Source organism: Tachyglossus aculeatus, chromosome 12 (genome assembly GCF_015852505.1).
Source record: "Tachyglossus aculeatus isolate mTacAcu1 chromosome 12, mTacAcu1.pri, whole genome shotgun sequence".
NCBI lineage: Eukaryota > Metazoa > Chordata > Mammalia > Monotremata > Tachyglossidae > Tachyglossus > Tachyglossus aculeatus.
In genome coordinates this window covers 3,869,900-3,884,184 of record NC_052077.1, presented here as the reverse complement: position 1 = coordinate 3,884,184, position 14,285 = coordinate 3,869,900, and the positions used below count along the sequence as shown (strand labels likewise).

At 49.6% G+C, this 14,285-nt stretch overlaps 1 protein-coding gene across 1 annotated transcript in view; it reads left to right on the top strand.

Annotated features, from left to right (window-relative positions):
* Positions 1 to 9,582: 9,582 nt before the first annotated feature.
* Positions 9,583 to 14,285, top strand: part of DKK2 (dickkopf WNT signaling pathway inhibitor 2) — a 105,356-nt gene continuing 100,653 nt past the window's right edge. Inside the window, exon 1 of the mRNA XM_038754937.1 lies at positions 9,583 to 9,870. Within this exon, the coding sequence (XP_038610865.1) occupies positions 9,583 to 9,870 (288 nt within the window). The remainder of the gene's footprint in view (positions 9,871 to 14,285) is intronic.

The window sequence follows — 14,285 nt, the reverse complement described above, 5'->3', positions numbered from 1 at the left end:
CAAACATGTAAGGAAGGATTGGGCTAATACGTATGTAATGCTATTTGTTCTGTGAGGCTCTGTGTGGTTTCTGTTTAGAGCACATTCATCCTGGTTGCTTCCATTCTTCATGGTTTCCTTCTAGGTTTCTTCACAGAAAACACAATTTAGCCTGTTAATCACACCCTTCCAATGAGGCATATGCAATTCCATTCTTTACATTCAAAGATGGAGTAGCTGATGATTTATTTATATATAAGTTCTGTGGTTGGCCCGGTGGAAAGAGCACAATTGGGAATCAGGAGACCCGGTTCTAATCCTGTTCTGCCTTTAGTTGACTGATGTGAGTGAAGACTGTACCAGCATGGAGCAATGTATTTATTATACCTCTGCTCACCCTTTGCATCCCATGCCCCAACAGGAACATGACAGGCAGAAATCACAGCATGGCTCAGTGGAAAGAGCACAGGCTTTGGAGTCAGAGGTCATGGGTTCAAATCCAGGCTCTGCCACTTTTCAGCTGTGTGATTTTGGGCAAGTCACTTCATTTCTCTGTGCCTCAGTTAGCTCATCTGTAAAATGGGGATTAAGACTGTGAGTGCTCTGTGGGACAACCTGATCACCTTGTAACCTCCCCAGTGCTTAGAATAGTGCTTTGCACATAGAAAGCCCTTAATAAATGTCATCATTGTTATTGTTGATGTTGAATCAATCAGTCCATCAACAGCATTTTTTGAGGGTCACACTTGGAGGGTTTCCAGTCCTCTACCAGTCTTGGCTATGGGAGGGAGAGTCAAGCAGAGGACTACCCATTCCATTCCTAGCTTGGCCAGTGGCCAGCGAGTGGAAGGCAATCTGCTACAGATCAAAACTCACCCGTGCTGGGCAGCAGCAGCATGGGAGAGAGTCAAGAGTGGAGATTCGAGTTTACTGGGTGGAAAGAGGTAATGGTAAACCACTTCTGGATTTTTACGAAGAAAACTCTATAGATACACTGCCAGAACAATTGCAGATGGAGAGTACGGCGTTCTGGGAGAGATGTGTCCAGGATGTTGCTATGGGTTGGAAACGACTCGACGGCATAAGACGAGACCAGACGGTGTGCAGTGCACTGTAGTAAGCACTTGAGAGAGTGGGATATAAAGTATTTGGTAGACCCGTCCCCTCCCCATAAGGAGATTGCAAGTGGAATCAATTTCCACACACATGCAGGTCGTTGGTCCTTCAGTTTCACTGAGAATCTATCAGGTCAAAACTGACTTATTTTATTTTGTTAGTATGTTTGGTTTTGTCTCCCCCTTTTAGACTGTGAGCCCACTGTTGGGTAGGGACTGTCCCTATATGTTGCCAATTTGTACTTCCCAAGTGCTTAGTACAGTGCTCTGCACACAGTAAGTGCTCAATAAATAGGATTGATGATGATGATGATGACTTATGCTAACCACCTGGGAGAGAGATGTGGTCTCCTTCCCTTCCTGGCAGGTGAGTTTTTTTTGCCGTAGTGTGCCCATTTCATTCCTGATTCTCCCAACCCAGCTGTTAGATTATAAACTAAGCAGTGTGGCCTAGCAGGTAGAGCCTGGGCTTGGATATCAGAAGGATATAGGTTCTAATTCCCACTCTGCCCATTGCATGACCTTGGGCAAGTCACTTAACTTCTCTGGGCCTCAGTTACCTTCTCTGTAAAATGGGGATTCAGACTATAAGCCCCATGTAGGGCATGGGCAGTATCCAACTTGATTAACTTGTACATTCCCCAGTGCTTAGTACAGTTCCTGGCACATAGTAAGTGCTTAGTAAATATCATTTAAAAAAAGGGCAGAGCTGTTGTCTACCAGCTCTTCCAAGCAGCTTATCACAGTATTTTAAACACATGGCAAGAGCTCCATAATTATCATTGGCTGATTGATTGTGAGCAGAAACTGAAGCCCACTGATTAAATTGACAAAACCCTCACAGTGCCAATACCCCACCTCCCTTTGCCTAAATCCTCCCCATAATCCACATGACCAAGTGCTGAAGTGCCCAGATTCTCCACCCTCCTGCTGCCAGGCAGAGAACAGGTAATCCAAGTTTGGGGAGGACCTGCCAGAGAGTTAATAAATTGTTTTCTTTTTTCTTTTTTAAATGGTATTTAATGAACATTATTATGTGCCAGGCACTGTTCTGAGTGCTAGAGTAGATACAAGGTAATCAGGCTGAACAGAATCCATGTCCCACATGGAACTCAGTCTTAATCCCCATTTTGCAGATAAGGTAACTGAGGACTAGAGAAGTTAAGTGGCTTGCCCCAGGTCACCCAGCAGACAAGTGAGGGAGTCAGGATTAAAACTCCGGTTCTTCTCACTCCCAGGCCCATGCTCTATCCACTAGGCACATTGCTTCCCTGCTTTATTTCATCTTTGCCAGAAAAAAATACAAAAAACTGGATCTAGAAGTGCAGCGTGGCTTAGTGGAGAGAGCACTGGCTTGGGAGTCAGAGGATGTGGGTTCGAATCCTGGCTCCGCCACCTGTCTGCTGGGTGACCTTGGGCAAGCCACTTAACTTTTCTGGGCCTCAGTTACCTCATCTGTAAAATGGGGATCAAGACTGTGAGCCCCATGTGGGACAACCTGATGACCTTGTATCTACCCCAACACTTAGAATGGTACTGGGCATGTTGTCAGTGCTTAACAAATACCATAATTATAATTATTATTAGAAGTGACCCATTCTAGGGAGAGGGCAGGGTGGAGGAGGTGGGGAGGGAAGGGACGCTAAATCTCCAAGGGGGAAGGTCCAGAGAAACGAATATGCACGCATGAATGGGGTTCTGGGGTGTGGAGATGTATATATGTATATATGTTTGTACATATTTATTACTCTATTTATTTTACTTGTACATATCTATTCTATTTATTTTATTTTGTTAGTATGTTTGGTTTTGTTCTCTGTCTCCCCCTTTTAATCAATCAATCAATCAATCAATCAATCATATTTATTGAGCGCTTACTATGTGCAGAGCACTGTACTAAGCGCTTGGGAAGTACAAATTGGCATCACATAGAGACAGTCCCTACCCAACAGTGGGCTCACAGTCTAAAAGGGGGAGACAGAGAACAGAACCAAACATACCAACAAAATAAAATAAGTAGGATAGAAATGTACAAGTAAAATAAATAAATAAATAAATAGAGTAATAAATATGTACAACCATATATACATATATACAGGTGCTGTGGGGAAGGGAAGGAGGTAAGACGGGGGGATGGAGAGGGGGACGAGGGGGAGAGGAAAGAAGGGGCTCAGTCTGGGAAGGCCTCCTGGAGGAGGTGAGCTCTCAGCAGGGCCTTGAAGGGAGGAAGAGAGCTAGCTTGGCGGATGGGCAGAGGGAGGGCATTCCAGGCCCGGGGGATGACGTGGGCCGGGGGTCAATGGCGGGACAGGCGAGAGCGAGGTACAGTGAGGAGATTAGTGGTGGAGGAGCGGAGGGTGCGGGCTGGGCAGTAGAAGGAGAGAAGGGAGGTGAGGTAGGAGGGGGCGAGGTGATGGACAGCCTTGAAGCCCAGGGTGAGGAGTTTCTGCCTGATGCGCAGATTGATCGGTAGCCATTGGAGGTTTTTGAGGAGGGGAGTAATATGTCCAGAGCGTTTCTGGACAAAGATAATCCGGGCAGCAGCATGAAGTATGGATTGAAGTGGAGAGAGACACGAGGATGGGAGATCAGAGAGAAGGCTAGTGCAGTAGTCCAGACGGGATAGGATGAGAGCTTGAATGAGCAGGGTAGCAGTTTGGATGGAGAGGAAAGGGCGGATCTTGGCAATGTTGCGGAGCTGAGACCGGCAGGTTTTGGTGACGGCTTGGATGTGAGGGGTGAATGAGAGAGCAGAGTCGAGGATGACACCAAGGTTGCGGGCTTGTGAGACGGGAAGGATGGTAGTGCCGTCAACAGAGATGGGAAAGTCAGGGAGAGGACAAGGTTTGGGAGGGAAGACACTTTTAGACTGTGAGCCCACTGTTGGGTAGGGACTGTCTCTATATGTTGCCAACTTGTACTTCCCAAGCGCTTAGTACAGTGCTCTGCACACAGTAAGCGCTCAATAAATATGATTGATTGATTGGAGACACTGGTGTTGCTGCTTGCCTTTATTCCTGTAATAACGTGCCTGAGTCTGCAGGCCTGTCAGCTTGTGTGTGTGCCTGTGTGTGCATATGGTTGTGCGAGCAGGTTTGTACATATGTGTGTGCTGTATTCACTCAATCAATTGTATTTATTGAGCACTTACTGGTTGCAAGGCTCTGTACCAAGCGCTTCGGAGAGTACACTACAATAAGAAACACCCACATTCCCTGCCCACAGTGAGCTCACAGTCTACAGGATGTCCTTCCTGGCCCTGCCATTTGTCTGCTGTGTGACCTGGGCAAGTCACTTTACTTCTCTGGGCCTCGGTTACCTCATCTGGAAAATGGGGATTGAGATTGTGAGCCTCACATGGGACAAGGGACTGTGTCCAACCTGATTTGCTTGTATCCACCCCACCGCTTAGTACCATGCCTGGCACATAGTAGGTGCTTAACAAATACCGTAACATATATATATATATATAATATATACCATATGTTATTATAATATACATAGTAGAGCACAAATCCAAGGGCTCCTACTGTATCCTAATCCTCCGCGACCTCTCAGCTGCCTTCGACCCCCTTCTCCTCAACATGCCAATCAACCTTGGCTTCACAGACTTGGTCATCTCCGTGTTCTCCTCTTATCTCTCTGGCCTTTCATTTTCAGTCTCTTTTGTGGGCTCCTCCTCCCCCTCCCATCCCCTTACTGTAGGGGTTCCTCAAGGGTCAGTTCTTGGTCCCCTTCTGTTCTCTATCTACACTCACTCCCTTGGTGAACTCATTCGCTCCCACAGCTTCAACTATCGTCTCTATGCTGATGACACCCAAATCTCTCCTACTGAGAGCTCACCTCCTCCAAGGGGCCTTTCCAGACTGAGCCCCCTTTTCCTCTCCTCCTCCCCATCCCCCCTGCCCTTTTTCCTTCCCCTCCCCACAGCACTTGTATATATATTTGTACAGATCTATCACTCTATTTTACTAGTACATATTTACTATTCTATTTATTTTGTTAATGATGTGCATATAGCTTTAATTCTATTTGTTCTGACGATTTTGACACCTGTCCAGATGTTTTGTTTTGTTGTCTGTCTCCCCCTTCTAGACTGTGAGCCCATTGTTGGGTAGGTACCGTCTCAACATGTTGCTGATGTATAATAATAATAATAATAATGGCATTTATTAAGTGCTTACTATGTGCAAAGCACTGTTCTAAGCACTGCGGAGGTTGCAAGGAGATCAGATTGTCCCACAAGGGCCTCGCAGTCTTAATCCCCATTTTACAGATGAGGTAACTGAGGCCCAGAGAAGCTAAGTGACTTGCCCAAAGTGACCTGGGGCAAGCCACTTAACTTCCCTGGGCCTCAGTTACCTCATCTGTAAAATGGGGATTAAGACTGAGCTCCACGTGGCACATGGATTCTGTTCAGCCTGATTACCTTGTATCTTCTCTAGCGCTCAGAAAGGTCCCTGGCATATAGTAAATGCTCATTAAGTCTTGTCATGGGATTTGAACCCATGACCTCTGGCTCCAAAGCCTGTGCTCTTTTCACTGAGCCATGCTGCTTCTCCCAAGACTTGTACTTCCCAAGCGCTTAGTACAGTGTTCTGCACACAGTAAGCACTCCATAAATACAATCGAATGAATAAATGAATATTTTATCATTATATTATTGTATTATAATATATACCATAATATATATATCCACAGCCACATTCATATTGTTTTTGTGCCCACAGTAAGCACTCAATAAATGTGATTGTTAATAATGATAATGATAGTAATAGCATACACACACTCGCACAAATGCAATCACAGTCACAGACAAGCACACACACACAAACACACACACACAATCAGAGTTGAGGGCAGACGTGTGGATCAAACTTCCTTGGTCCTCTCGCCCTAGCCTGGCTGCCCTAGCCCCTCACCATCTCACCTGAAGAGCTCCTCTGTGCCTGCCTGTCTAGCTGTGTGTTTGTGTATCTGTTTGCCTCTGTTTGTGTGTGTCTGTCTGCCCATCTGTATTTGCCAACAGTCTTCCTTTTTGGTCTGACAGTCGACTTGGGTGGGTCTGTCTTAGTGTCTGACTGTCTGTGTCTGCTTCTGGTAGTCCGTCTGAAGCAGCGTGGCTCAGTGGAAAGAGCAAGGGCTTTGGAGTCAGAGGTCATGAGTTTGAATCCAGGCTCCACCACATGTCTACTGTGTGACCTTGGGCAAGTCACTTAACTTCTCTGAGCCTCATTTACCTCATCTGTAAAATGGGGATTAAGACTGTGAGCCCCCATGTGGGACAACCTGATCACCTTGTATCTCCCCCAGGGCTTAGAAGAGTGGCACATAGTAAGCGCTTAACAAATGCCATTGTTATTATTATTATCTGCCAATCTGGGTCTGCCTGTCATTCATTCATTCATTCATTCAATCAAATTTATTGAGCGCTTACTGTGTGCAGAGCACTGTGCCAAGCACTTGGAAAGTGCAATTCAGCAACAGAGAGAAACAGTCCCTACCCACGATGGGCTCACAGTCTAGAAGAGGGTAGACAGCCATAAGGGATTGTCTCTATCTGTTGCCAAATTGTACTTTCCAAGCACTTAGTACAGTGCTCTGCACCCAGTAAGCGCTCAATAAATATGACAATGAATGAATGAACATCAAAACAAGTGAACAGGCATCAATAGCATCAATATGTCCTTCTCTCTGTGTGTGTGTGTGTGTGTGTGTTTGTGTTGGAAGCAGCGTGGCTTAATGGAAAGAGCATGGGCTTGGAAGTCAGAGGTCATGGGTTCTAATCCCAGCTTCAGCACTTATCAGCTGAATGACTTTGGGCAAGTCACTTAACTTCCCTGTGCCTCAGTTCCCTCATCTGTAAAATGGGGATTAAGACAGTGAGCCCCACGTGGGACAATCTGATTACGTCTTCTCTATCCCTCCTTAGAACGGTGCTTTGCGCATAGTAAGCATGGTTTAGTGGAAAGAGCCCGGGCTTGGGAGCCAGAGGTCATGGGTTCTGCCACCTGTCTGCTGGGTGACCTTGGGCAAGTCACTTAACTTCTCTGTGCCTCAGTTCCCTCATCTGTAAGATGGGGATGAAGACTGTGAGCCCCACGTGGGACAAACTGATGACCTTGCATCTCCCCCAGTGCTTAGAACTGTGCTTGGCACCTCGTTATTATTAACAAATACCATTATTATTATTATTATATCCTTCTGAGGGTCTGTTTCTGTCCTCTTCTCTCACCTCTGAGGGATGATGCCTCTAAGATGGTCCGGCTCCGGTGTTGGCCACTGGAGGGCGGTGGGCCCTTCCCCACGCCTCCAACACTTCCCAGGTGGGCGCTGCTCCCTGCGCTCCTCCGCCAGGAGCCGGGGACCAGGGGGTTCTCTCCCGGGAGACCGCTCCGGGAACCCCACCTGCCGGAGGGCGGCAGGGGCCTGACGGAGAAGGGAAAGACACAGGAGGGTGGAGGGAGGGGAGGCGAAGGGGGAGGAGGCGATGGAGAGGGGAGGGACAGGAGGAGACGAAGGAGAAAGGGGAGATACAGGAGGAGGGGAAGGGAGGGGAGGTGATGGAGGGGGCTGTGGAGAGGGGAGAGATGGAGGAGGAGGGAGAGACAGGAGGAGATGAAAGAGAGAGGGGAGATAGAGGAGGAGGTGATGGAGGGGGCTGTGGAGAGGGGAGAGATGGAGGAGGAGGGAGAGACAGGAGGAGATGAAAGAGGGGGGAGAGAGAGGGGAGATAGAGGAAGAGGGGAAGGGAGAGGAGGTGATGAAGGGGGCTGTGGAGAGGGGAGAGATGGAGGAGGAGGGAGAGAAAGGAAGTGATGAAGGAGAGAGGGGAGATAGAGGAGGAGGAGAAGGGAGAAGAGGTGATGGGGGGCTATGGAGAGGGGAGAGATGGAGGAGAGGGGAGAGATGGAGGAGGAGGGAGAGAAAGGAGATGAAGGAGAGAGGGGAGATAGAGGAGGAGGGGAAGGGAGAGGAGGTGATGGTGAGAAGGTGGAAGAAAATAGGAGGAGGAGATGGAGGAAGAGGAGGGGAAGATGGAGGGAGGTGAGCAGGAGGTGGGGAGGAGGATAGGAAAAGGAGAAGAAGAGTAGAGGGAAGGAAGGGGAGGAGGGAGAGGAGGAGAAGAAGGGAGGAAGAGGAGGAGGGAGAAGTGATGAAGGAGGAAGAGGAGGTGGTGTAGGAGAAGGACGGGTTGTAGCTAGAGGAGGAGGAGGGAAGAAAGCAGAAGCGGAGGAAGAGGGGAGTTGTAGGTAGAGGAGGAGGAGGAGAGAAACAAGCAGAAGAGGAGGAGGAGGGGTTGTAGGCATAGGAGGAGGAAGAGGAGGAGGAGGAGGGGATGTAGGTAGAGGAGAAGGAAGAGGAGGAGGAGGGGGGGTTGTAGGTACAGGAGGAGGAGGAGAAGAAGAAGGGAGGAAGAGAAGAAGGAGGGAAGTGAGGAAGAGGAGGAGGGAGAGGAGAGAAGCAAGCAGAAGAGGAGGAGGAGGGGTTTGTAGGAAGAGGAGGAGGAGGGGGTTGTAGGTAGAGGAGGAGGAGGAGGGAAGCAAGCAGAGGAGGAGGGAGAGAGGGGGGCTGTAGGTGGAGGAGGAGGGAAGAAAGCAGAAGAGGAGGGGGGAATCAATCAATCAGTCGTATTTATTGAGCTCTTACTGTGTGCAGAGCACTGTACTAAGCCCTTGGGAAGTACAAGTTGGCAACATATAGAGACGGTCCCTACCCAACAGTGGGCTCACAGTCTAGAGGAGGAAGTGGAGGAGGGGTTGTAGGTAGAAGAGGAGGAGGAGGGAAGCAAGCAGAGGAGGAGGGAGAGGAGGGGGCTGTAGGTATAGGAGGAGGGAAGAAAGCAGAAGAGGAAGGGGAGCGGGGTTGTAGGTAGAGGAGGAGGAAGAGGAGGAGGGAGAGGAGGGGGCTGTAGGTATAGGAGGAGGGAAGAAAGCAGAAGAGGAAGGGGAGCGGGGTTGTAGGTAGAGGAGGAGGAAGAGGAGGAGGAGGGGTTGTAGGTAGAGGAGGAGGGGAGGAGGGAAGCAAGCAGAAGAGGAGGAGGAGGAGGGAAGCAAGCAGAGGAGGAGGGGGATTGTAGGTAGAGGAGGAGGAGGAGGGAAGCAAGTAGAGGAGGAGGAGGTGTGTGTGAAGGGGTGAGAGAATCAGTTTCAGTCTTTGTCCCTGTGAATTGGGGGCGGAGGAAAAGCGGAATCGTCGGTGGCGAGCGCTATAAAAAGCGTCGGGCGGCGGGGCTGAGCGCAGAGCGGGGAGCGGAGGGCCGGAGCGCCGGGCACCGCGGGCACCGCGCCGGGCACCCCCTCCGCGGCTGGCCACAGAAGGGCAGAGCCCCGGCCCCGGCCGCTCCCCCGTGCCTGCCTGCCACCCTCCTCCTCCTCCTCCTCCTCCTCCTCCGGGGAGCCCTCCGGCCCGGCCTCCCTCCGAGCCCCGGGTGGGCGCCCAGCCCGGGGAGGGGGCGGCGGCGGCGGCGGCGGCGTTGGTGCCAGCCATGCGGATGGCCACCAGGGACTGGCCTCGCTGCCTGCTCTTCCTGGCCGCCTTCCTGGCGGTGGAGGGCGCCCAGGTGGGGGGGGCCCGGCCCCAGCTCAACTCCATCAAGGCCTCCCCGGGGGGCGAGCCCCCCACCCAGCCCACCGACGGCTCGGCGGGCGTCGTCCCCCAGGGCCCGGCCCTCGGAGGGGCCAAGAAGCCCAAAGGGCCCGGCCAGCTGCCCAAGCCGGCCAAGCACGCCCATCACCATCATCACCGGCATCACTACCACCAGCCCCAGGGAGAGGTAAGGAAAATCACCCTGCTTCCCCCAATTCGTAAGAACAATCCTCCTCCCACTCCTCCTCCTCCTCCTCTTCATCATCATGGCATCTATTAAGCGCTTACCATGTGCCAACCGTCCATTCAATCGTATTTATTAATAACGATAAGCATGGCATTAAGCGCTTACCATGTGCCAACCGTTCATTCAATCGTAGTTATTAATAACGATAAGGATGGCATTTATTAAGCGCTTACCATGTGCCAAACGTTCATTCAATCGTAGTTTTAACGATAAGGATGGCATTTATTAAGCGCTTACCATGTGCCAACCGTTCATTCAAGCGTAGTTATTAATAACGATGAGGATGGCATTTATTAAGCGCTTACCGTGTGCCAACCGTCCATTCAATCGTAGTTATTAAGAACGATGAGGATGGCATTTATTAAGCGCTTACCATGTGCCAACCGTTCATTCAATCGTATTAATAACGATCAGGATGGTATTAAGCGCTTACCATGTGCCAACCGTTCATTCAATCGTAGTTATTAATAACGATAAGGATGGCATTTATTAAGCGCTTACCGTGTGCCAACCGTTCATTCAATCGTAGTTATTAATAACGATAAGGATGGCATTTATTAAGCGCTTACCGTGTGCCAATCGTTCATTCAAGCGTAGTTATTAATAACGATAAGGATGGCATTTATTAAGCGCTTACCGTGTGCCAACCCTTCATTCAATCGTATTTATTAGTAACGATAATGATCGCATTTATCAAGCGCTTACTATGTGCAAAGCACCGTTCCAAGCGCTGGGAAGGTAACAAGGTGATCAGGTTGTCCCACGGGAGGCTCACAGTCTTCATCCCCATTTTACAGACTTAGGCACAGGGAATTTAAGTGATTTGCCCAAAGTCACACAGCTGACAATTGGCGGAGGCGGGATTTGAACCCATGACCTCCGACTCCAAAGCCCGGGCTCTTTCCACTGAGCCACGCTGCTTCGCTTACTGTGTGCAGAGCACTGTACTGAGCGCTTGGGAAGTACAAGTTGGCAACACATAGAGACGGTCCCTACCCAACATTGGGCTCACAGTCTAGAAGGCACCGTCCTAAGCGCTGGGGAGGTTACAAGGTGATCAGGCTGTCCCACGGGGGGCCCGCAGTCTTCATCCCCATTTTACAGATGAGGGAACTGAGGCCCAGAGAAGTTGCCCAAAGTCACACAGCTGACAATTGGCCGAGTCGGGATTTGAACCGTCAGCATGATCTTAATCCTGACTCCGCCACTTCCGTGCAGTGTGATTTGGGGCAAGTCACTTTATGTTCCCAATTTGTACTTCCCAAGCGCTTAGTACAGTGCTCTGCACACAGTAAGCGCTCAATGAATATGATTGAATGAATGAATGAACTTCTCTGGGCCTCAGTTACCTCATCTGTAAAATGGGGATTGAGACTGGGACTTCCATGTGAGACAGGGATTGGGTCCAACCCGATTTGCCTGTATCCACCCCAGTGCTTAGTACAGTGTCCGGCACATAGGAAGGGCATAACAAATACCATTATTATTTGTTCAGGGCTTACTACTAATAATAATGATGATGGCATTTATTAGGCGCTATGTGCCAAGCACCGTTCTAAGCTCTGGGGAGGTTACAAGGTGATCAGGTTGCCCCACGGTGGGCTCACAGTCTTGATCCCCATTTTACAGATGAGGGAACTGAGGCCCAGAGAAGTGAAGCGACTTGCCCAACGTCACACAGCTGACAATTGGCGGAGCCGGGATTTGAACCCGTGACCTCTGACTCCAAAGCCCGAGCTCTTTCCACTGAGCCACGCTGCTTATCTAGGCGCCAAGTACTGTTCTAAGCGCTCACCCGAGGCCCTCTTCCATTTCCCACGTGGGGAAAGATTGCGGGGAGGAGAGGGGGGATGCGGAGAAAGGCCCTGGACAAGTCACTAAACTAAATGATAATAATCAATAATAATGATGATGATGATGGTATTTGATAAGGGCTTACTAGGCGCCAAGCACTGTTGTAAGCCCTCTTCCATTTCCCACGTGGGGAAAGATTGCGGAGAGGAGGGGGGGACGTGGAGATGCGGAGAAAGACCCTGGATGTCACTTCACTTAATAATGATAATAATAATAATAATAATATTTGTTAAGGGCTCACTAGGTGCCAAAAACTGTTCTAAGTTCTCACCATATGCCCTCTTCCATTTCCCACCTAGGGAAAGATTGCGGGGAGGAGAGGGGGAGATGGAGATGCGGAGAAGCACCCTGGGCAAATCACTTCACTTAATAAAAATAATAATAATAATAGTATTTGTTAAGAGCTTAGTATGCGCCAAACACTGTTCTAAGCGCTGACGATCCCCTCTTCCATTTCCCACCTGGGAAAGATTGCGGGGAGAAGGGGGGGAGACGGAGTTGCGGAGAAAGACCCTGGACAGGTCACTTCACTTAATAATAACAGTAATGATGATGATGATGATGATGGTATTTGGTAAATGCTTATTATGCTCCAAGCACTGTTGTAACCGCTGACCTCGGGGAAAGATTGCGGAGAGAACCGGAGGGAGACGGAGATGTGGAGAAAGACCCTGGACAAGTCCTTTCATTTAATAATAATGTTGATGGTATTTGGTAAGCGCTTACTATGCGCCAAGCACTGTGCCAAGCGCTGACCATCCCCTCCTCCGTTTCCCACCTGGGGAAAGACTGCGGGGAGGAGCGGGGGGACACGGAGATGCGGAGAGAAAGACGCCAGAACAGAAGGTGTAGTAATAATAATAATAATAATGGGCTTTGTTTAGCGCTTACTATGTGCCAAGCACTGTTCTAAACGCTGGGGAGACACGAGGTGATCAGGTTGTCCCAACTGGGGCACACAGTCTTCATCCCCAGTTTACAGATGAGGGAACTGAGGCCCAGTGAAGTGATTTGCCCAAAGTCGCACAGCTGAGAAGCGGCAGAGCCGGGATTAGAACCCACGACCTCTGACTCCCAAGCCCCGGCTCTTTCCACTGAGCACGGGCCTGGGACTCAGAAGATCGTGGGTTCTAATCCTGACTCTGCCACCTGTCTGCGGGGTGACCCTGGGCAAGTCACTTTACATGATAATAACAATAAAAGAATAATAATAGTGGTTTTTCCTAATTGCTTACTATGTGCCAAGCACTGTTCTAAACACTGGGGTAGATCCGAGGTCATCAGGTTGTCCCACGTGGGGCTCACAGTCCACAGAACTGAGGCACAGAGAAGTGAAGTGGCTTGTCACAGCAGGCAAGTGGCGGAGCAGGATTAGAACCCACGTCCTCTAGACTGTGAACCCGTCACGGGCAGGGATTGTCTCTATTTGTTGCTGAATTGTACTTTCCAAGCGCTTAGTACAGTGCTCTACACACAGTAAGCGCTCAATAAATACGATTAAAGCGATGATTGAGTGACACCCACTTCCCTGTGCCTCAGTTCTGTCATCTGTAAAAGGGGGATTGAGACCGTGAGCCCCAGCTGGTCCAACCCGATTTGCTTGTATTTCCCCCCGCCCCCTCAGCGCTTAGTACAGTCCCTGGCTTAGCAAATGCCATCATCATTATTACCATTATTATTATTAATAAAGGCTTCTCAAATGGGTCTGAGCATGTACGGGGATGCACACTGTCAACTCCAGAATTTGGACAGAGACAAGGATGTGGCTCCCCTTTGCTTTGAACGTGGTGGGCGTGTGTGTGTGTGTGTTGGTGTGTCTGTGTGTGTCCGTGTGTGTGTACATGTGTGTACATGTGTTTGTGTGTGTGTGTGTACGTGTGTGTGCGCGCCCTCTCCCGGCCGTTCTCCTGCCATCCCGGGACAGGCCGGACAAACCAACCGATCAGTCAGTGGTATTTACTGAGCGCTTCCCGGGGCAGAGCACTGTACTAAGCCCCACTTTTCCTCACCTCGCACTCCCTTCTGCGTCGCCCTGACTCGCTCGCTTTGCACTTCCCCCCCTCCCAGCCCCACACCACGTAGGTGTGATTTTATTTATTTATACTGATGTCCCTTTACTTGTATTGATGTCTGTCTCCCCTCCTCTAGACGGTGAGCCCGTTTTGGGCAGGGCTTGTCTCTCTTTATTGCTCTATTGTACTTTCCCGAGAGCTTAGTACAGTGCTCTGCACATAATAAGCGCTCAATAAGTACGATTGAATGAATGAACGAACTAAGTGCTTGGGAGAGTGTAATAGAATTAGCTGATAGTCTCTGCCTGTAATGAGCTTACACAAGAATCGTAGGAGAATCATCTCTCTTTCTTTCTCTCTCACACACGCACATTCATCCATTCATTCAGTCGTATTTTTCGACGCTTATTACGTGCAGAGCACTGTACTAAGCCCTCGGGAAAGTACAATAGAGCAATAAAGAGAAATAATCCCTGCCCACAACGAGCT